We start from the raw sequence: 25,057 nt of genomic DNA on the forward strand, positions 1-25,057 counted from the left end.
ATGATTCCATGGCCATGCGAATGCTGCAATGGCTGTAAGTATGAAAAATGGTCATGTCACTTTCCTCAGTGCTGCTGTAACTTTGAATGCTCACTAAATGAACGGCAGGTAGTCGGGGACTACCTGCATAGGGAAAGCAGGCTTTGGATGATCTGCAGACTTGCTTATTTTCATTTATTTATTTATTTATGAACTTGGACAGTATCCACTCTTCTGGTCTAGTACAGAAAATCATTTAGATGCAAATATTTCTTGTATTTTGGGTGATGAATAATCCATTCTTGGTTCAAGTGGCTTTTTATAATCTATAAGGCTACCAATTTTCTTTTTTTACATGCCCAATTATGATGCTTATGGACGACTTTGTCTTAATTATATTCAGTGCTACCAACTCACTCAAATGTTCTCTCAAACCTTAAAAAAACTGCACATGGAACAAACCTATGTGAGTTCCGCACTGCATGAAAGTTTGGGTGATTTGGGTCTGAACTGAAATGTACATATTTATTTATTTACTCCTTTTCTCTAGCCAACCATCTCAACAAATGACTCTAGGCAGCATACATCATGCAACAATAAAAACGTTAAAACAATACAAAATAAATACACATGGCATCAAGCAGATCTGCAAACGTGATTGTTAATACAGCCAAGGAATGGAGCCCTTAGCACACTCAGGTGGCAGGACTGGGTAGACAATGAAGTCTTCACAACCTTATGAACAGTTGGGGTCATCCTGATCTCTGAAGAGTGAATGTTCCAAAGGGCAGAGATTATGGCAGAGAAGACCAATCTCTTGGTCCCTGCCAGACGATGCTCCTTGGCTGATGGGACTCATAATATGCTCAGCCTGCCAGGCGTTTCTTTAGGTAATCCAGCCCAAGCCATGAAGGGGCTTAAAGATGATGACCAGCACTTTGAATTGGCCCTAGAAGCACACTAGCAGCCAATGCAGCTCCCGAAGAAATGGTGTTACTTGTATTGAATATCTGGCACCCTTTACCACCTGTGCAGCCACATTCTGCACCAGTTGATACTTATGAATGTTCTTCAAAGTCAGCCCCATGTAGAGAACAATGCAATAATCCAGATGACAGGTCACAAGGGTATGAGTGGCTGTGAGCAAAGCCTCCCAACCCAGGAATGGATGCACTGGAACAAAATATATGCAAAATCCCTCTTGCCAATGGCTACCACCTGCTCTTCCAGCAGGAGCTTTGAGTTTAAGAGGACACCCTGCTTACACACCAGGTCATTCTGAGTCAGTGTCATCCACAACTAGCAATGGAAATCCCAAAGGTGCTTTTTCAGGAGGCTACTGGAGTTTCCAGACTTTTAGCAATGGAAAAATCTGGTTATCAGAAGATTTAAGCATCCAAAGCCAGGCTATTTTACCTGAATTGTATCCAGGACAGGGACAGGACATCAGACACCCTGGAGTGGAAATATAAAGTTGGCTATTATCAACATGTTGATACCTCACCTCAAACCATCAGATCATCTCATCCAGCAGTGTCATGTAGATGTTAAAGAGGAGAGGAGAGAGAACAGAGTCTTGGGACACCCCAAAAGTAGCGTCTGTGGATTGGATCTCTCCTCAGCCACCAGTCCCGTCCTCCCCCAATTTGACTACAGCAAATCCAAATTCTCAGTATTCCTTTACTTTTAAGGAAGGTTTCTCCAAGTGCTTTTCCTTGTTTTCTCCAGTCCTCTATAGAGATTACATTCCAAAGAAGAGCATCCAGGACCTACAGAAAAACCTGAAATCAACATGTGTTAGATCACATAACAAACATTGCATAATTTCTCTTGCTCTGTTTCAAGCAATCCAGCATAGCTGATTGTTTCCATTTGTTCCATCAACTGGTCTAAATTAAGAACTTGGGGACTGCTTTTTTAAAGGGAAAATCTTCCAAGCTTTTTCGGTTTCTGGAATCCCTCCCTACACAAAACTTTTTATTATGCAACACTTTTGCTAATTAAGTTTCATTTTCTGTGCCCAGAAATCTAGGTTCTGCTTCATTATTTTTAAAGCTGATGTATTTTAAGCTGATCCTTTTATTGCTTATATCATCAATCTTAATTGCTCCCACTGCAACCCCCCCCCCCCAAACATCTTTTCAAAGATGGATTATAAATGAGTAAATAATACTAGGACAAAAATAGTTCAGAGGGAGATGAGGGCCTTCTTTTTCTTTTAAGGTTTGTAAGCTCCCTCCTCCCTACATTCTTTTTCTACACAAACTCACATTTCTGTATTCAGCCACCATTTCTGTCCAAGTGAAAGTGTGAAATCCTGGTTATAAATAAAATACACAAGGAAATGCTTAGGGAATGCTGGTCCCAAGTATTGCCATAGCAATATTAATCTCCATGACTTCCTAGTTATATATTCCCTATTTTGGTATTAAAGGGAATGGGAAGAATGCAGAAAACAATCTTTAAAGGAGGGATTTTTTAACATAGGCCAGGGGTCTCCAAACTTCGCAATTTTAAGACTTGTGGACTTTGACTTCCAGAATTCCCACCATGGCTGACTGAGGAATTCTGGGAATTAAAGTCCACAAGTCTTAAAAATTGCCAAGTTGGAGACCCATGATTTAGGTCAGTGGTCAAACTTGGAATTTTAAGCACATTAAACAAACTGGATTTTATAGGGGAGTAAATGACATCTGTAACATATCGCAATGGCATCAAAATGATGACATGCACACAAGATCAACAAGAAAATGCGATGGCTACATACTGTACTTGCTGTAGGAAATGACCAGGCTGAGCCTGAGGAAAGGGTCAAATGTTATCAATCATGAGTCCCTTCGTGCCCACCAGAGGTCTAAGTCCACAAGTTTTTGAATTCCTTTAACTCTTTATCCACTGCTAAATTTGCTTGGACCATTAGTAGTTCAGAATCTTGTATAGAGATTAAACTTGCAATATATCTTTATACCCATTTGAACTGCCTGGATCTCCTGCAGTGCATGAGACTTACATCCTAATGTCTGACAGAAGTATTCAAATTGGGGTGTACTGTCATTTGTCTCCCTGACCAGAAATATGAGGAACAGGGTGAAGAAAGTTCTCTATTAACAGCTGGCTATCATGAAAGATATAGCCACTTTTAGGCTGTTTTTAGGAAAGCAAATTTGTGATACCTCTGCTACTCCCACCAATCACAAGTAGTTTCCAAATTAGTTTTGACCCTCATCTAAATAAAAGCTCAGATACAACCATCTATGTTTTGCTTTTCTAATATCGCTAGGATCATTAAAGTGATGCAAAGGTTGGCACTTGCTTTGTAACAAGCCAGCTTCTTATTTGCTTTCAATTATACATTTAGTTCTTCAGGTTTATTAGTCACCCAACTGCAAAAGAACAAGACGAGGAATAGAGCATAGCAGATAGTACAGGAGGGATCTGTAGACAGCCCACTGGTGAGTTCAGATTTAAACTTCCTCTTATTCACAGAACAGACTTGTTGAGCAGTGCATGCATTTTTTCAAAGAAACAGATATCACTATTCATATAGCACAGGGGTTCCCAAACTATGGGGAAGTGTATGAAGAAATTTTGAGCAGGAGGCATAAAGATAAGAACTTCTTAGGGTTAAAAAAAGACAATAATTTTCAAATGAAGCTCAAATGGAATGAACTACCACCAACTATTTTGTGGGGGGGTGGGGGTGGGGGTGTTGGCATGGTTTGTTTGAAAAAAAATCATACTTTTTTTAATCAGAAAAAAAAATACAGGAATATAATTGACAAGTTACCTCCAATGCCCCCAAAAGGGGAAAGAGTGAGCAAGGAATATAAGAGTTTTTTTTAAAAAAAAACAATCTTGTTGAAAGCTTGTTTCAAAAAGATCACTGCAAAAATATTAAATCCAAAATAATATCTGTATGAACTATTAATCTCAGTTGAGATCCAAAAGACTTACACAATTAATTCAGTACAAGATAGGCAAGTATCAGCAAACTGCTGTTGAACCTCAAGTCATTATGGAAAGCAGTTCATGACATGATACTTAAGAGAAAAATCAACATTCATCCTTTTATTTAAAATAGTCTATGAATTCCAGCTATATTAATTTTAACTCCTGTTTTTTTAATAGAGCATTTTAAAAACATTCTGAAAAATCACTAAATTGCTAAAACACAGACTAATTTCTTATATTATGATTAAAGACACCTTAAGTGAAGGTATAAGCCCAAACATGGCTGACAGAACCTCTCTTTAAAATTATAGATGGAGATGTTCTTTGAAATAATCTGGTTCCAAACTATTATTTTGATAATTTTAAATACAACTTAGTCACAGCCTAGCAGTCAGTGCATTTCTGTCTAATCAAATAGGGTCAAGGTATACCAACTAGAAGTACTAAAAGCCAATTTAACTTTTTAATATATTCGTCCATTTGGCAGGATCACCCTGAGTCCTTTAACTCCACAATCTCAGGGTGATTCTGCCAAATGAATGAATACACTGAAAAGTTAAATTGGCTTTCAGTACTTCTAGTTGGTATACCTTGATGTCTTGGATGAAGAAGTACAGGGAATGCTCATTGAATCTGGAGATTATTTAATACTCTGGAAGGAAGAAAGATTTTGAGAGAAACAGGCTTAAATTAGCATAATTATACTTAAAGAGATAGAAGAGCATTTTTCCCCATTTTGAAGCAGAAATCACAAGCATAGTTATAGGATAAGCTTAGAGTGGCATGGTGGCCTAGTGTTGAAGACACTCACCTCCACTTGGAAGGTTGAGAGTTAATTCCTAAGTAATGGATGTTTCTCTCCTAGGGCACAAAGAAAAATATCTACTGCGAACTCTGCAAGGCATCAAGAAGGGCATCCGGCCAGTAAACACTCAGCTCCACCAAATCTCCCCACTCTATCCCGAAATAAGGTATTACAGGGTTGTAAAAACTGAGTTACAGGATAGGCATACCTAATGTTAATAGTTCTTAAGGAAGAAAAAACATACTTGTTGACTGCAAATGGAACATATGTAATGTGGTTACAAAAAAAAGGCAGATGTAGTTTAAGCTTGTATCAATAAAACCATATTTTTCCGAATGAAAGAAAGTGATCATTCTATTATATTCTACTTTCTTCAGATTCCACCTTTATGTCCATTTCTGGGTAGTACACTTTAAGAAATAGAGAATAAAAAGAGACTGGAGTAGCTGGGGACATTTATTTTTGTGAAAAGAGTGGAGGTAAGAAATATAACACTCTTCAACCACCTGAATTAAATCAGACAGAAGAAAGTGAAGACTTATTAGAATGATAACAAGGTGCAGGTTACAGAACAAGGGATTTAACCCGACTAGAAGGCAATTCCACCTGAATATCAGAAATGATATACATACAATGATATATATATGTTACGGTGAAAGACCGAAATTGGTGAATGTCAACATTCACCGGCGGAGTTTTTTTTTTAAAACCTGCGATCCTGCGATCGACATAAAAAAAAAAAAACTCTGCGAATAGAAGACGCTTAAAAGGAAGCGAGGAGCCGAGGTATTAGGGTAAGGGGATTAGGGTAAGGGTGTATGTCCGAAAATACCCTTATCCTCTCGACACCCTTACCCTAATCCCCTTACCCTAATACCTCGGCTCCTCGCTTCCTTTTAAAGGTCTTCTATTCGCGGAGTTTTTTAAAAAAAACCTGCGATCCTGCAATCGACATAAAAAAAAAAACTCCGCGAATAGAAGACGCTTAAAAGGAAGCGAGGAGCCGAGGTATTAGGGTAAGGGGATTAGGGTAAGGGTGTATGTCCGAAAATACCCTTATCCTCTCGACACCCTTACCCTAATCCCCTTACCCTAATACCTCGGCTCCTCGCTTCCTTTTAAAGGTCTTCTATTCGCGGAGTTTTTTAAAAAAAACCTGCGATCCTGCGATCGACATAAAAAAAAAACTCCGCGAATAGAAGACGCTTAAAAGGAAGCATATCTGCCGAGGTATTAGGGTAAGGGTGTCGAGAGGATAAGGGTATTTTCGGACATTCACCAAGCGTATCTGGTGAATGTCGACATTCACCAGATTTCGGTCTTTCACCGTAACATATACACAAAGATGGCGAGGGAGAGAGCGGAATGTACGGGGAGAGAGATGTAATCTGTTATTGGTCCATAAGCCACCTCCAGAATGATAATGGGTCCCACTTCATTGGAGTGGTGGCTTGATTGGTCTGGCATACTCTATTTTGATCCTGTGTTGGGGGGGGGGGTTGAACTCACATAGTTCCCTCAAACATCAGGTTTCTATAACTCTGATGTCTGATACCAATTAAAGCTATCCCAAATTGCATGTAGGTCATGTGTTAAAGACAAGTAATGACAGATTTGTATGAAATCAGATTTTATTGTAAACCATTATTTAGGTACAACACATATGCTTTCCATTTTCATAAAATACCAACAGTAAAATTATGATCTGGTGGGCCTTATGGTTTCCTTTTGAATGCTGTAGGACTGACATTCATTTTCATTTTGAATCCTCCAAAAGACATTGTGTATTAATTAGCAATGGCTGGATCCAGTTCTTATTCTCCCTCCTTCTGCCTTGTGCTTTCTAAAAAGTTGTTTCATGGGAACAATAATGGAGACAGCCGTGGAAAAGGGTAGAACTGGTAAAATCACTGTTCTGACCCCTTCTTCCAGTGAGGAACATCTCCTGGCTTCCAAGCTTAATTCTCTCAAGTTTCCCCATTTATGGACACATCAATTTGGAGTGCCCCTTTAACTAAAAAAAGAAAAGAGATTCAAGATGTTTCTATATCTAAAACCACCATTTCCCCCTCATTTACTGAACATTAACAGTTTTGATGCATTGCAAGTCTCCTATGATCAATGTGGCTGAATCTGTGTGTTCGCCATTATCGCCCTTGTCATATAGAAGCTAAAATCTGCAATTTGCTATGCACAAAAAGCACAAAGACCCAACTTGTAAAGAAGCAAATGTAAGGCTGCACATTCTGGCCCTGCCCTCTTCTTTTCCAGCTAGGCTTAATGGAAAACCTAAGCACCTGCTTGTGAAAGAATGGCTCTGGGACATTTTGGATTGTTTTAGTTTGGTTCACAATTCAACGAGTTTGAGGTCTTTTCCCTGAAGAGAAACACCAGCAACATTTGTACAGGACATTTTACTTTTTACTTAAGAGTAGTCGGGGAGACATTAAAACACTGAAGTCAAAAAATGAAGGCTGCATTAATGGCCATAGGGTTTCTAAAACAATTCTGTTAGATGTCAGAAGTCCTGATTTCATGAGGGATGCTAATCTTTTGTTAAGATTAATCTCATTTTATTTTTGTTTCTTAGTCATTTGGAAACGGGAAGGCTACCATTTTGCTCCAGCAAATTCAACATTCTATTACAAATTTCTAAGTGTAGAAAGACCTGAATCTCAAACTCATTAGAAAAAGATCAGCATTATTTTACAAAAAAGCACTGACAGAATCATACTTAAGAAGAACATTATTCCTTCTTTTGAGCCTCAAATCAGGCTGCTGGGCAATGCCATTCAACACAAAACAGTAAATCTGAACTCTGTTTAACGGTGGACTGTTTAAACACATTTAAGGCTTTGGGTTTGGTGTTTTAGAACTCCCCCCCTCCTCGGCAGCGACACACCTATCCCAACTGTTACAAGTAGTCTGTACACAATAGACGCCACTGGATAAAATGAAGAAAGTTTTTGCATTTTGCATACTGTTAAGATTCATAAGGCAAACAGAAAATAACAGGTGTTTGGCATTGTTTGTTTCATTATTTCTTAAAAAAAAAAAACATTTTTCAGAGTTTTCATTTTGCCGTACAATTAAGAGGACCATGCTACTATCTCTTTAATGAATTGATACAAACAAAACCTGCTTTAAAATATCATGGTTGATAAACAGTGATTTATAGTATTAGAATTATATAGTAAAAACATAAAAAACAGTATGGCTGGAAGCAATATTAATCATGGGCACTGCCCTATCGCTTTATAGGAGCTTCTTTTAGTGTTATACTCAAATAAATAAATAGGTTTTCTTTTCATCTAAACACAAAAAAGGAATGTCCTGGAAATATACTATAGAATAAGACAACAGTTTCTAGTCTGTCCTTCTCTAAGAGAGGACCTTAAGAACATCCCCTAAGAGTAGTAGGCACTCTTCATCTTAAAATTACCACCAGTCGTCCCCCCCCCAAAAAAGGGGGGAGAAAACCCCACTCAAAACAGCAGAATCCACTTTTGCATCCTAAGCCCAATGATCTCTCTGAAAGCTAGGATCTGCTTTAACTTGTCCTCTCCTAAATAAAGTATTCATAGCCAAAGTATACAAAATGCCTTGGAAAAGATCTGAGCTCCTATCAATGAATATGTTTAAGGTTCAAAATATAATCTCTCTTTCTCTGTATTATTAATTTGATTTTTTTCTCCTGACATCTCTTGCTGTTTGAAATGAGCATGGAAACCAGCCAAACAATGCATGGGGGCTGGCCCCTGAAGGCTCATGAGGCACTTCTGTAATTTGGTTATCTGCCCCCAATCAGGCCTTGCCACCCCATAACCTACAAAGGATTAGCTATCTTGCTCCTTAGTAAGTCTCTTAGCATTGGATTTGTAGAGTTCGGGAAACAACTTACAGAGAAGAAGGTAAAAACAAACGAAGCCTCTTTTTCAAAAAAATGCAATAGGGAGGAATATGCCCTCCCCCATACCTTAGGAAGATCCTTAAACATTTAGCTGTTCCCCAGGCTTTGATTTAGCATGCCCCCAGGTACCCTCTTTACATTAGGGATGATGGGAAAGACATTTATGTTTTCTTTCCTTGAGTGTTGTCTTTCTCTGGTCTTGTTGTATTCAGGTCTTTTCCTGTGTAAGATTAAGATTGTCTTGGCAACGTTTCGGCGAGGTCTCACTCGCCATCTTCAGGCTGGGTTTTGGGCTTAAAGTGTGGTCGGAACTGCCGTCTTTCTATAAATCTTGGTGGGGTGTGTGTGGAGTGCTGGTGTTGTTTCAGTAAGTGGAATGATTGGTTGTGTGGTTGAATCATGATTTTTAGATTGGTGCTGATTGGTGCTGGCTGTGTGTCCATTGTTGTTTCGTGTTGTAACGGCCTGGGTGGTGGGTGGGGCTCGTTTGTTGATTAGGGCTGGTTTCCAGATGTCTGGTAAGTGGGAGGTATCGTCACATTTATTCATGTTGTGGGGATTATTCATGTTGAAGGCTGTCTTGATATTGTGTTTCTGGAGAATTTTGCTGATTTTATCTGTGGTATCAGCAAAATTCTCCACAAACACAATATCAAGACAGTCTTCAACCCTGACCCAAAAATAGCCAACATCTTAAGAAACCCCAAAGACAAAATCCAGCTAGAAAACCAAGGAGTCTACGAAATACCATGCAAAATCTGCCCTGCAACATACATAGGACAAACGAACAGGAGAATAAATGCACGCATCGCAGAACGCAAGAATGCAGTAAGAAAAAAAGAAAAAACTTCCTCCCTTTTCCAGCACCTTAAAGCTACAGGACATGAAATTAATTTTGAAGGAAACAGGTTAATCTCCAAATCTGAACACTTCAACAAGAGAATAATTATGGAAGCTATCGAAATAGAGAAACACCCCCACAACATGAATATACGTCATGATACCTCCTGCCTACCAGAAATCTGTAAACCAGCCCTAGTCAACAAATGAGCGCCACCCACCACCCAAGCCGTTACAAGAAGAAACAACAATGGACACACAGTCAGCACCAATCTATCAATCATGATACAAACACACAACCAATCATTCCACTTACTGAAACAAAGCTAGCACTCCACACAGCCCCCCACCAAGTTTTATAGAAAGACGGCAGCTCCGACCAGGCTTTAAGCCCAAAACCCAGCCTGAAGGTGGCGAGTGAGACCTCACCGAAAAGTTGCCAAGACAATCTCAATCTTACATGGGAAAAGACCCGACTGCTCAAATTCACACCAGAGTTAGGCAGCCTACAAATTCAATAAATTTGAAAAGAAGAGGTGGGAAAAGAAAAGACAGAAGGATATAGAACCTATTAATCAGTCACTTCACCAGAATGGTTGCAAATAGTGTCTTGAAGTGCATGCTAGTGCCAGGGCAGGATACGTGTAATTTAATCCAGACTAACTATAGAAGTGTGCACAGTGTAGTTTTGTTTATGCAAACCAAGATCAGTATCTTTCTTCTTGGAAGGGTTTGTTTAACAGTTTTTGAGGAGAAATGCATCTGGAATTCAGGGGTGCAAGTGGAGAAAGTGTTGATTTGTCTTTTGAACAAATAAGGTTAAGGAAGAAGATACCAAGTACTTAGGTTTTTCAGTGAAAGTTTGCATGCTTACAAAATGAACACTAGATATGTAAAAGATTTGGCAGCCAGTGTTTATGCCAGTCATTTGGAAAAAAATATCCTGCAATTTTATTTCTTTTGGTAACTGAAGAAGAATTTAAAAAATATTAAATTAAAATTATTAAAATTATTTCAAAAAGCAATTTTAGAGATATTCTGGTATAGTGTTCTTGCATTATTTTTGATGTGGTGGCCAGGGGTTGTATTTGAACATCTCATCTTGAACTATATAACAATCTTTTCAATTTTTGGCCTTAAGTTTGCTTTTCAGATTGGGAAGGGTGAGTAGCCAGGGAAGCTTATGAATCACAGAAAACAGCAGCAGTTGCTTTTCCCACCTCCAACAAAAACATCATCAAGGGGAGTAATTCTCAAGCAACCTGAGAATAGGACAGAAAAAAAATATTTAAGATATTTTAAGGCAGGCTTTGGCACAGCACTAGTTTGATTTTTTTTTTAAAAAAATTATGCGGTAAATAAGGAAGGAAAGAAATTTTGATAACTTTTTAAAGCTCTTGATTTGGGCTTTTTGTGTATTTGGGACAGAAAATAAATATGTGGAAGGATAAAAGTGACCTAGTGGAAAGTAGTCAGTACCAAACCTAGAAGGAAATCTCTGGGACCATTCTTAAAAAGACAACAGTTACAAATTTCAGGTCCCTAGATCTAGAACAGGTTTGTCAAACTGGCGGTCCGTGGGCCGCATATGCCCCGCACAGGCTCCGCAAAGGCAAAAAACATTCCAGCATGGCCCCGGATACAATCAGGTTTGACACCCCGATCTAGAATTTGTATTCATTGTGCTTAACACTGCTTCTCTCATTCTCAGAGGTACAGCAAATTTCCACAAATAGTTTTAAGTATGACCTTCTAAAATGTAGCATAGATAGTCCTCTGCTGTAACAGGCTGATAGTAACGTAAAGGAGAGGTAAAGAACTATATGCCAGTCTGTTACTTGTCATTGCCATTTTAGAGCAGAGCACAGGAGAGCAGAGGGAAAGCCATTAGTTTTTAATTAATTAAAAACTAAGAAACATGCCAAGATGACCACTCTTAAGATACCCTTCTCTCTGTATATAGACAGCACCACTCTGTCCCTAAGCTTTTCCTGGAATAGATACTCAATGGAATGGTTGGGAAAAGTAATAGGAGAAATCATCAGAGAACCAAATACATTAAACACATCACTGTCCCATTGTCTTATAAAAGATTATTATTAATCTTTTCAGATCAATATTAAGGAATTGCACTGCTGTCTACTGTTGAATATTTTTAGCATCATCACGAGAGATGAAGATGAGGACAGAACCAGAATTAGCTGGCTCTTCCTACCATTGACTACTGTTTCCTCTGCCCTACCAAACAGGCACTAGCCATCAGTGCAAGTAGTAATGAACTGGGCTATCAGACATCACAATTAACAACAAGCCTAAAAGTAGTTCATCAACAGAGATACTTCCCAGTAACCGTAGGTAGTTATTATGACATTAACATTAATCACCAGATATGTTCATTATACTATGCTTGACTCTGACTTAGCCATCTGAAATGAGACTTAACAAAAAGATAAAGAAAAGAAAAGAAAAAGGGAGAATAAGCTATAGTAATTAATGGTTTCTCTAGCAATCAGCTGAACTGCACTGAGAAGAAGCAAAATGCTCTTATCTGTACTACATTAGCTTTTGAAGATAAGGAATGTTTGCTGAAGCTTTGGAATAGTTTTGCTGTGAAATCAAAGGATTTGCAAATACTGAAGAAACCATTATTATCAAAATAGCTTTAAGTGTTTAGTTGATATACAGAAGAAAACCCTGTATTTGTTGCTTTTCTGCTAAAGTGCTCAGCATACAGACAGAACAACACCCCTGTTTCAAAAGTGATCACTGCTGCCACTTCATTGTTCTTTGTTTCAGATTCTCTTCAGAGCAAGGCCATCTCATTCTAGAAAGCAATCAGATGCTACTTCCCTTTGTCCCTGCACTATCCTTCTTTATGTGATATAGACAATGGAAAACCATTTTTGTTGCACATCTGACCTTTTTAACCACACACACTAAGCAACAGTACAATTTCTTGGACAAAGAGACTCCTTAAATATCCCAGTATGAAAATATAACTTAAATATAAAAGTTTAAACAGGTTAGAAGAGATCTGGAAAAAAACCCACCTTTGCAGCCCATTAGTTCCATAGATACCATTAATTTGTAACCATAAAACTATTCTGCTTCAACAGTATGCTGCAAAAATCTGGATTTTTTTTTTGTGATAAAACATACTGATTCAAAGTTTGTCAATCCTCCTGCTATTTTCGGAGTGTCTTTGAGGAACCACAGTGAAGGGATGGTATTCTGTGCCTCTTCTGAAGGCTCTCCTCCATCTAAGCCACCGTGGTGACAAGAATTTGTGAACACATGTTGAGAAGAGATTCTTGCATATTTTCCGTAGTGCAACTAAACAGGTAAGTGTTTCCAATGGTCTGTGTTCCCTTTGATTCACAGTCTTGAGGCAACAAGCATCCTACGCCCAAGTGAAAATTCACTGAGGTGGACAGATCCCTCATTAACTTGCAAGTATCCAGACTGCAGAGCCTGTCATACAGGCAGACCAAAGCGATGCTTCTTTTTCTTAACAGACTTTAAATTAGTCAGTCTCCTAAGATCTTCTTCCATGTCAGATTCTTCCATTTCATCATCTGCTGAAATTAGAATCTAAAGACAAAAAGACATGCAATTAAAATTACACCAAATTTCACACATTTAAAGATAGCTCAACGAATTCTTTGGCATTAAAAGTAACTTGTAGCTTTATCTTTCATGATTTAATATAACATAATATAATTTCTCAAAGTATGATTTAAACTGGTTATTTTCTCTGAACATATTAGCTGTAATTGAAGGAATTTAATTTATAAGTATATGTGAATATTTGTTTCTACTAAAATCACTTAGGATAGACTAAGAAATTGAAATATAATTATGGTGCAGAAAGACAGAGACACACAAAGACTCTGAACTGAGTAGTTCAGGATAAAAAAAGCTAAGGGAATTATTAAGGACTATTTGGAGCAGGATGTGATCTCTGCCTAATTCAGGGAAATACCGTATTTTTCAGACTATAAGGCACACTGGAGTATAAGATGCACCATGATTTTGGAGAGGTAAATTAAAAAAAAGTTTTTGCACTCTGCAGGCCTCTTTTTTTTGGGGGGGGGGGAGAAGGGCATGCAGAGCTTTGGGAGGCTCTTAGAGTATTCCTGGAGGCTGGTGGGGTGGTGGTGCAAAAATGGCCTATTTTGGGCTTTTTTTTCTCTCCCTAGCCCTCAGGAGCACTTTGCAAGCCTCCCAAGCCCTCTGCACTTTTTGTAAAGGGGGCGGGGTTTCAGTAGGCCAAAAATGCTGCATTCAGTGTATAAGACACACCCAGATTTTCACCCTCTTTTTTGAGGGAAAAAAGGTGTGCCTTTTACTCTGAAAAATATGATAAGATACAGGGTTCTACTGAAAACACCCTTGCTGGATGAGAAGTTCTAGGTAACTGCATCCAGCCTCAAACATTTAGTTTCTGGGAAAGTTGATTAAGAAAGTGGTATCTCCCCTCTCCAGACACATCTGAACAATACTGATTATCTAGAAATATTTCAATTTGGTTTTTAATTTGTCTCTGGTAATGACATACTTTGGTTGCTTTAAATGGATGAATTATGCTGCTGACTGCATCTGAGGCTGGGAAGGAATGCAGACTGACTTGTTTTCCTGGAATTATCAATTGTTCTGCTATGGAACATCTAGTGGGATTGAACTGTTTTGCAGTGGTACCCGTGCTTCCTATTGCCCTTTGCTGGGAAATTTATTTAGAGGCAATTATTCATTGCCTAAACCAGGGGTGTCCAAACTTGGAAACTTTAAGACTTGTGGACTTCAACTCCCAGAATTCCCCAGCCAGCTATGCTGGCTGGGGGATTCTGGGAGTTGAAGTCCACAAGTCTTAAAGTTCTCAAGTTTGGACACCCCTGGCCTAAACTATGGGTGTCCAACCTTTTGGCTTGAGTGAAGAGCAATTGTCTTGGGTCTCATATAAAATATGCAATATAGTTAATGTACATAAATCACATAATGATGTTAAAAGTTTACAATCTTGTAGAGTTGCATTACTAGCTGTCCAGGGTTGCATGCAGCCTGGGGACCATGGGATTGGCACACTTGATCTAAAGTGTTAATCTGTGGTATCCCACAGAGTTTGTCTTATTTTGTATGTTTAACATCTGCATGAAATTGATATGGGAAGCCATTTGGAACTATGGAGTAAGTTGACATCAAACTATGACTCCCAATTCTACCCTTACCATTCAACTTCAATAAACTAATTGGTATCCCACCAATAGACATGGCCAAAATATTAGTGCACCTCAACTTTTTCCCACAGAATCCCAATTTGCTGTGAAATATGCTGAAACTAACACAAATGATATCTATCATACATTATTCCATAGTCCACAGAACATACACTTTGCTTTTGACTAGACCTCCAAGCTCCCTGCCAACTCTTGTTATTCTGTTTTCTGACTTAGGATTAATATACTCTTGTAATTAATAAAACAAATTAAAATAGCATGGATATAACTACTACTCATAATAAATAATAATAATAATAACATCATCATCAATAACAACAATAATAATTGATGCACGAATTGAAGATAAACAGCAAGAAAAAATCACAAAATACCAGGACTTCCAAATTGAGGTTGAGCAACTGTGGAAAAAGAAATCATGTGTTGTCCCAATTGTAATTGGAGCCCTTGGAGCAATACCTAAAGGGCTACCTCGCTATTTGAAAATTCTAAATTTACCTGACTTGAACATTCTGACTCTACAAAAAACCACCCTACTTGGGACAGTTTATATCCTCCGATGTTACCTTAACAGTTCCTAGGTCCTTGGTTACGACTCGAGCTGTTAGGCTACCAACCAGCCCCAAAGGCTGTGAATCTCACCAAAGATTAACATAATAATAATAATAATAATAATAATAATAATAATAATAATAATAATAATAATAATAATAATAATAATAATAATAATAATAATAATAATAATACCACCACCTAGGATGCTGGCAGCAACCCGTATTGACCATTAGCAACAGTCATGAAATTTGTGACACATCTTTAAATGTTCACTTGACTGAGTTTTATGCTTAATGAATAAAAGAAATAATAATAATAATAATAATAATAATAATAATAATAATAATAATAATAATAATAATAACAACAACAACAACAACAAGAACAACAACAATATAGTTTGCCTTTTTTGAGGAAATAACTGCAATCAAATGTTTTCTATAGTTCTGAACAAGACTTCTACACTTCCCAAGTGGCAGTCTGTTCACTCTTCTTAAGCAAACTACTCCATTTGACTTAGGTCTGAAGGGTTCCTTCTCCCAATTGTGAATTTCAGCTCTTTCCATAGATGTTCTATTGAATTCAGATCGGAACTCAATGCAGGACCCTTCAGAGCAGTCCAATATTTGTTTTCAACTATTCTTGGCTTTTCTTAAATGTACTGTATGTTTTTGGTCATTTTTTTGCTAGATGACCTGTGACCGAGACATAGCTTTAAAACCCTGGGCATTATGTTTTGTTCTAAAATGCCTGAGTAATTCTTTGATTTCATTCTGCCCTGGTGCTGGAGTTAGCAATACTACCCCATAATATTGTGGGGACTCCTCCAAGTTTCACAGCAGTTTTTTCTTCTGTGAACCCAGAGCTGCTGTAACTTACCAAAAAGCTTTCATCTGTTCAAAGGACATAGACAGAAGGACTAAAGCTTGTCAACATGTATTTTAACGAATTCCAGTCAGGCATTTTTGTGTCCATCTTTCAGAAATGGACTATTCCCAGGTTTTCTACCATGGAGGCAACGTAATGCGATATTGCTGTACCTTCATCTTGAAAGTCAGCCAGAATGTGCTTGGAAATTTATCTCCACCATTTAAACTATAATTCTGTTGAACCTGGAATCAATTGCAGCCACATCGAAGGAAGTCAAACGTGATCCCATGGCCCTTAAATGTCTTGATTATATTAGCAATCTTGGTCTCAGGAATATGAAACTCTTTGGTATTGAAATTTTTACCATGCTGGTTTTTTTCATCTCTCTTTTCCATATTTGCTGCACTACATACAATGATTCAAAATGCCTGAGTACTTTTCTCCATTCAAATAGGTTGAGTGACTACTTATGAGACAGAAGATCCCTTTGATACCAATTAAAGTAAATGTTCTGTAGGAGAGATGACTAAAACCTAGTATCTTTTAACTTCTATCTCCATGCCATTTATGTTCATGTATATATCAAAAGCAGTGTCTGCTCTATTCTCCATGAACATATTTGCTATTTGTTATTAGGAATTTAGTCTTTGGGATTGAGTTGCTTTAAATGCTGTTGTAGTTCATTGAAAGAGAAGTTCAAAGTCTGAAAGTTCTCAGTTACTATTAGATGGATCTTACAAGGAGCAAGTCTGCATTGTTATGTTTACTGAACCATCCACGATTATTCCTGCAATAGGTAAGCTGCTATTCAGTGTAAGGAACCAAGTTCATATAATGCCACCTGTGAACAAGTTGCATAGGTTGACAATTGCTTATTGGACACATTTAAGATCCTGGTGTTATTATTTCAACCCTGAATTACCTTAGGTCCTGGCTATCTGAGTGATATTCTCCCCTAGTAGAGGCATGCCAGGTCTTTAAGATCAGCAGGACAAGCCTTTCTGAAGACACCCTTGCTGTTGGAGGCATACTTACTGATATTCTAATTTTCAGTAATTGGTAGGTTCTGTAGTTACTCATTATATCTTAAGGAGAAGACCAAAGGTGCATGTCATTTGCCAGATTTTAAGCGTGAATTGAAGTCTGCTTTTAAATTTTTTACTTCCATGTTTTATTAACTTCCCGTGGCTGCCTTGATGCTCAAAATGAACAGAAAACAGGGGAACGTAAATAAATAAAAATTAGAACTTGCCTCTGACTCTGATTCCTCATGCGACGCTGCTCTCCTGTATCGGATTTTGCTCCCATTTCTTGAATCTTGACCTGATTCTTTTTCTTCAAGTTTAGCTTTTGTCTTTCCTTTCTTCATAAGGAAGTTATCAACAACCCAAAACATTAATGCCTATTAAAAAGGAACAGTCATGTTAAGTTCCCTTATCTTTCATATTGTTGGACAGTTACGAGATTCAAGGGATTTACAGTATAGAAACCTCTATCCAAATATATACAATTACATGGCTCATTAAGAAAGATAGAATTTTAAAACTGAAATTCCCTAGATCTTTTCTCAAGGTCATAAACTCAAAAAATATAAAAAGAATTTCAATAGCTATTCAATACTTGTAATTTGCAAGTGGCACAAAAGTCGTTCTTTTATGCCCATAAAAGTGTGGTATGCATTGGAAAGAACTGAACAAGTCAAAGACTATCAAAATGTATTTAAAAATGCAATTTGAAAATTGCGTTACAGAATCTTTAAATATAAAATCCTGCTAGTTATTTAATAGTTATTAAAACTAATGGCAAAATGCCAAATCAACTACCGGTATTTAAAAAGCCATTGACATAGTAAAACTGTCTAGAATGCAAAATAAATGTATTGCAGATAATGTTTTTAATTGTAACTATTATTTCATGAATGTGTATATATATTCCTGAACCAGTATGGAACCTGAGTCGTACAAAACCACGAAGAAAGAAACTCTCTTTTGGTAGGTTGACTTTGGCTGTCATTCTTGGCCATGTATAGGATATGACAACATAGAAAGCAACTGAACATCTTTGCAGGATTCATTTCCCTATTTTTAAAGTCTGCAGATAAAAATATCCTAAAAGCATCCTAAAGTTCTATTTCCAGATGTTTAAAATGTAAACAATCCATCTAATGATAGATGAAATTTTAGCTGCTTGAGCCCTTTTAATTTAATTGCCCTTTTTCTTTTGTCCCTTTGTTTCACTGCTGTGTTTATAAATGTTGAAGTTGTATTTCTCTTTAATGATGCTGCATTCATTTGTTTTGTGGATTAATTTAGTATCAAGTAATAATTATTTCAATTCATGAAAGCAAAATGAAGGAGGTAACCTACAATTATTTTTTTTGATTTTTTCTTAAAATCATAAACATAAAGTACAGCCACCATTTTTAAAAGGTTTGTTTATGTAGGAATAATCTAATTCTCCTGCATGCATTAAATAGGAAGTTCACAAACTACACACCAGAATTAAATAGTATTGTAAAAAATAAACAAGTCCAACTTTATGTGGCTAGCATATATGCAACTTGGATGTTGCCACTATATATTTGGACTCCAAATATTGCAAAAAAGATAAATATTCAAAAGATGTCATTTATACCAACATTTACAAAGAAGGGGACTATCAGCATCACAATAGCCAACTCCAACTCAGGATTCTCTATAGGGTTCAACAAAGCTATCTGCAAAGAGGAAAAATATGTTAACATCATGGAATTACATACATATACAACTGAGTTCTGCGCTTATACTGGCACTGTATGAAGTAGTAGATTAATGAGACAATTGGGAAGAATAAATTAGGCAGGAAACAATGCTTTAGATTAAATTAAAAATGGGGTCTTTAGTACACTACAAATTGGGTTTACTTTCTTTTAAAACAGGAATCTACACGATTTTAAATGCTGGTACAAAAAAGGTGAATATTAATATTAACAAGATTTAATCTACAGTGACTAAATAGCAGTTGCTAGAAGCACATTATTGATTTTTAATTCCTTGAACAATATAGCCTCAGCTGTTAAGGTCATCCAGATCATAGCACCAACTTTCCTATCAGCTGCATGCAAATTTTGCTCAGTAAGTATTAATCTGAAATGGAAAGAGAAGTAACTCATCTCTATACCTTTTGTATTAGTTTATGGCATGATGGAATGATTTAAGTTGCTGACAGGAATGGTGAACTGTCCTTTAGAGCAGAGGTTTCATGTTTTAAGTGATCATTTATTTAGACCATCATCTAAACTCTGTCAAATAAACTACAATTTTACACTTTGTCTTATAATTTGTGTTGTTTACCAGAAATGAGAAATATAACTTGCTATTATACAGTTATAATTTGTATATGTGAATGTTTTATTCAGTAAATGTTTCTGGAGAAAAAAAGTGAGAAATAGAAGAACATCTAACGTAGAGAACATTAAAAAAATAATCTAGTAACTATATAACTATAACAATATAGTTATAATTTAGAATTTGCATAGAATGAAATTACCCAAGCTTAAGAGTTGTCAACAAATGCAATTCCATTCAGAACAATGTCTAGCTAGCCTTTGCCTGGACATTTCATGTCAATGGGAAATTATTGCTCCCCTCAGTAACTGATTTCACTCAGCAAGTTTTTCTAACTTTCCGCTGGAATTTGCGTTCTTGAACTTAATATTGTTTTACTAATTTGAACAGAAGCACACCTATGTTTTAGTAACGTAGCAAAATCAAGACATTAAAACTTGATTGTTAAGGATAACCAGAGGCTTAGTTATGAAAATTTGTATTACTTTTATTAATGTAATCTTCTCCAGCATTATGTTTTTCAACTGTGTTGGACTACATTTTCCATTCACTGATCATGGCATTGAGAGCTGGAGGACCAAATTGGAGAACACAGTACACACACAAAAAAATACATTGCTAATTCACGTATTATTGAGTGTAGTTTAAAAAAAAACAAAAAGTTTCAAACCTCTTTCCACTGAGGTATTAGGAGGACTATAATTATGATCGTTTTCTCAAACATCATGATAATTATATACAATGCACACTGGCCTACCCAAGCACGGCATTGCAATGGGTCCCCTGCAAAAGAATACACATAGTTAATACAGGTATCTGCTAAACAAGCTGACAACCGCGTTGACATAATCACAAAATTCTGCACAACAATCAGCCTGTTGGTCTTCATAAAGCAGATAAACTTTAGATGTGGGTTATCATCTTTATATTAGAATATTATCTATTGATTTAATTTGTATAGCAACCCTTCTCACCCAAGTGGTTTTGAATAGCTCACAAGAATCCTTTGAGTTATTGGTTGTACATGGTATTTCAGAATTCTGAGCCCTGGAATTTGAGTCCTAGAATTTGAAGTCCTTTGTTAGATTCCTCCTCCCTACTAACAACAAGCGTTCCTCATGTCAGATGAGTAAGTATAAATAGAAATTACTTCGTTGCTTTCATTGTTAAACAGTTGGGAATAATAAAAAGGGTTGCAAAGTCATTGCAAATCATTCAAAGACATACTTGAAAATCCAGATTTACTTTCTGCTTATACATGTTTTAAGGTATATTACTTAATCTGCTTTGTTTGTGTGCATGGATGTGAATAGTGTTGTACAAATTTGTTTCATGAAAGCAAAAATTGAATAGCACACAAGTAGAAATACTATTTTTCCATCTAGAATGCCTTATTTGAGTTTACATGGCCATCCATCTCAGCAATGCAAATCTGGGTAGTTAACATGAATTAAAGGACAATATAAATACAATGTGTCACAACAGCAACAACAACTATACTGTTCTCAACCAACTAATACAAAGTGGCTTTTCAACACACCACTTACTACCATAGTAATGTGAGATCCAATTAATTGGACTTCAATACAAGGAAATAATAATAAAAAAGTGAATTAATAAAATTAAGAGTACTCTAATTTGTTAACTATATGTTATTTCATTTAGTCATTTTGTTTTAGAAGAATCATGTATTTAGAAATAGTTATGGAATCACAATAGGACAACAAAAATAGTTTGTTCATGGTTTTATGGTTGCAAACCATAGGCTAGAAGGCTAGAACGAATACACTGTACTGTGCAATATTATGAGGCAATGGATTCTTCCTTAGGGGAGCTTGGAAGAGGATCTTTTTAGTAGCCACTCCCACTCTTTTGAATTTCCTTTTGGCAGAAACTGCGTTAGATTTGTTTCTTCTGGACTCTAGGAAAATGTTGAAGACTGCCATATTCCCTATTGGACAATATTGTGACTAAAATAGAATTCACAGGTACAATATATCTCTGTTTCTTAGGATTTTACAGCTTATTTTGGCTTTTCCCCCTTATATGTTTGAGGGTTTATGTTGAAATTGTTAGCATACGAGCAAAGTAAATATAATTTAAGAAATATAAACTGTGTGGATGAGGGTATTCTTATTTTACCTATTATGTAGAAAAATATTGGTTTATCAAATAACCTGTAGCTAACTTAGTTTACACAAAATACTTCAGCATAAAAATTGGCTTAGAATAATATGAGAATTTCTCTGTAGCTATTCAAAACTTGCCTTAATATTTGAATTAGGCAAATATTCAATCTTGAATATTCTTGAAGTTCTTAGAAAATGTTTTGTAATCCCATGTAAGTTTTTTTTGTGTCTGTATCTCTTCAAGTGTATTTGATATTCTATATAAAAGATTGCTGAATTGCAACTATTTTAAAAATTAGCTGAAATCATTGTAGAATATTTGGTGATTTTAATCATTGAACAATTTAAAAACCCTATAAAAATTGTGTTGTTTAAACTTCAAATAAAATCTGTAAAAATATCTGGCTGAGGACTCGGGTAGTTGAGAAGAATCAAGACAAGAAACACTGCATTAGCAACAAGAGAAAATTTAAATCTTCGCAAATGAAATTTACTATGCTATAAGTTAATTAAAATGGCATCAGAGCTACACATCAACTACTGTTAACATTTTTTTCTAACACCCTTCAAATACAGCTCAACTTGAGAACTAAGCAATGGAAAATCAAATACTTTTAAACAGCTGTAATGCAAAATGGATCTCAGCCATTTCCTTTTCTGGAGAGGCTTTAAAAGACATACTCCAGATAGTTTATTAGCTAGTGTTGATGTTTATAATATTTATATCTGTGCTACATAATACTTAAGCATTTCAATAATTTCTGATAAAAGTTAGTAAATAAACCTGCATTTTCATTTCTAAATCCATTTAGATTATTAGATAAAAGTTAATTATAAAGTGGTATATAGTAGTACTTAAAAAGTTTTTGAATGTTTTCAATATTTCTGCATAAATAGGATCTAAAAAGTGACCTGTTTTTCATATAAGTCCTAAACCTAGATAAAGAGGATACAGTTAAACAAAGAAGCCAAAAGCATTATTACTTGATTGATAATGATCTAAAGCTACATATCTGTGGGCGGCCAAAGTATCTGAATTTTCAGCGTTATCAGTTCATTTGAAAGGGGAATTAGAGCTAGGTGTCTCTAGAATCAATGACGAGGAATTCTACTTTATTTGAAGAGCAGGGTTCCGGGTATTCACTGTCTGATGTTGACAACACATGTATGTAGAAGTGTTTCATGGTTTGAACAAAGGAGATTTTTGAGGATTTCCAAAATATAATTGTTGATGCTTGTTGATGCTCACTAGGATGCTCACTAGGCTGGAAAATTTACAAAACTATTTCCAAAAAATTGGACTCCTCTACAGTCCAAACAGTAGCCAGGCAGCTCTTGTATACAGAAAGGCACAATTATTGTCTTTATAGCAAGTGCTGCCCTTTGCTTTTCATCCTCTGAAGGTGTGGTTAGTGACACATATTAGGAGGTACCAATTTGGTATTATCATTTTTGTAGAAATGATGGGTTGTTAAATTAAAGCTGCAATACTTCCAGGAATTTCCCGATTGTAATTTCACTGAACTCAATGGGACCAATTTCCAAGAAAGTATGGACTGGATGAGAATGTACATCAACTTCTGGAGTATATCCTATCACTGAAAACACAGCGAAACAACTAGGCTCCAGCTTTAGAAAATTAAACATAATTCACGTTACAGCAGAAGTCTCCAATCATGGCAACTTTTAGACTTGTGGACTTCCAACTGCCAGAACTCTGAGAGATGAAGTCCACAAGTCTTGTGTTATAGAACTCCTACATGGAAATTGCCCTGATAATAAAACAGACAAAAAAGTTTCACATCTCCCTGTTATCCTTTTTATCTTTGGTTTGCCTTAATTTCACATGCCCAAAAGCACATTGGGCAAACTAAAAGAATTTCAGCTTTAAGTAGAACAAAAGAAATATTTTTCTTTTCTTTAAAAAAGTCAAGTTTAAAGATGAGTCTAAAAAAACTAAAACTTGGTAATTGAATCTATTACTCTTGCCATTTTGTTAATTAATGCCTCCTGGCACATCACTATCTTATTTGTAAAGCACACTGGAGTTTATTATGGTGCTTAGAGATGTATGAAAAAGTTAAAATAAATTATTTCAGTATTTGCATGCCAACTTTACTTTTTAAAACTGTAAGAATGGTTAATACTAAAAGTCCTTTTCTCTTTCTGCAATATCTGTTCCTCTTTCTGCTGGGATTCCCCTCCTAGACTAGTGTTGTATTAAATAGGCTGGAAAGCCAAAGCAAAAATTAGATTCATCAGATTGAACTCTTATCATGACAGAAACACTCTTATGCCATCCTTCCTATTGCAAAAATATGCAAAACTGGATGGAACTTATTAGAGAGATATATAGCAATCAACGTAAAGTATGTTTTGAAATTAGGAATTGGAGGAAAGGCTTGAAAATCATTTTCTGAGATTGAAAACCAAATAAAATGCAAAATGAGACAATCTAATTAATGCATAGGAATTGATGTTCAATCTGCACAGTTTTATAGTCGGTTGTCTCTTTATAGAATACATGTTCTGCACAGGGCAACTAAATTGGCTACTAACACCTCCACTGACTAACAGTGGATTAAGAAACCAGATTACAAAACTGCTTTTTACTTTAAAGGTAAGTGTGGCTATTGAGAACAGAAATGATATTCTCCCATTCTTTTAAGCATCCTTGTCAGTTTGGGAGAGACTTAAGAGGATTGTGTGCAGCCATCTTCCAGAGTTGTGAAACCATTACTGATTCTAAGCAGTGCTGATGGATCTATTTCAAATTCAAATTAACAGTTAACTGCAATAAAATGAAATGCTATGTTACTGTATGATTAAACTGTTAAAGTGAGGGTAAAATCTGGGTAGGGTTAGAAAATGTAAAAGCTTTAACTTGTGCTTGGGCTGTGTGACCTTTATAGAATTGTATTTACAGTGAACCAAAATAGAATTGGTTATATTTCACAAGCATGCATTTTCAACTCAAGTAGTGTTGCTCTGTTTTGAAATAATCTTCTATACAATTAAAAGAGCAGCATTTCTCCATAAGCCCAAATACCCGACAAAGCCTGCTCAAGTGCAATTTAATCTGCTGTAATATCTTGCATACGTTATGGTGTCAATTCTCTTCTTGAGACTGGCAATTGAAACTTATATGCAAATGGGCTTTCAGTCTGAGAAATGAGTTATTGTCCAGAAATAACAGCAAACACTGAATCACTAGGGAACAAGTTCTATGTTCAGGAAAACAGATGAGCTCATGGATAAAAAACAATCTGGAAATTAAAGGAAGGTTAAAGATGTTTCATTACGTTAATGTTGAGACAAGCAAATGCTGGTTTTATTATTCATACATACAAAATAAAACATTCTATGCACTGACCACTAGCTTATTTCAGGCTCTCCTCTTGACCTACACAATGCTATCATTTTCCATCACTGTATCAGATAATCATGTAACTGGCATT

The 25,057-nt window shown here is 36.3% G+C and overlaps 1 protein-coding gene across 1 annotated transcript in view; it reads right to left on the bottom strand.

Annotated features, from left to right (window-relative positions):
• Positions 1-6,354: 6,354 nt before the first annotated feature.
• Positions 6,355-25,057, bottom strand: part of LOC309383188 (store-operated calcium entry regulator STIMATE-like) — a 41,977-nt gene continuing 23,274 nt past the window's right edge. The window contains exons 5-8 of the mRNA XM_081935421.1: positions 20,141-20,253; positions 18,783-18,860; positions 17,397-17,546; positions 6,355-13,076 (exon numbers count right to left, since the gene is read on the bottom strand). Coding sequence (XP_081791547.1) covers positions 12,960-13,076; positions 17,397-17,546; positions 18,783-18,860; positions 20,141-20,253 — 458 coding nt within the window. The 3' untranslated portion in view covers positions 6,355-12,959. The remainder of the gene's footprint in view (positions 13,077-17,396; positions 17,547-18,782; positions 18,861-20,140; positions 20,254-25,057) is intronic.

The sequence above is a fragment of the Natrix helvetica genome (genome assembly GCF_964273705.1).
Source record: "Natrix helvetica genome assembly, chromosome: 1".
NCBI lineage: Eukaryota > Metazoa > Chordata > Lepidosauria > Squamata > Natricidae > Natrix > Natrix helvetica.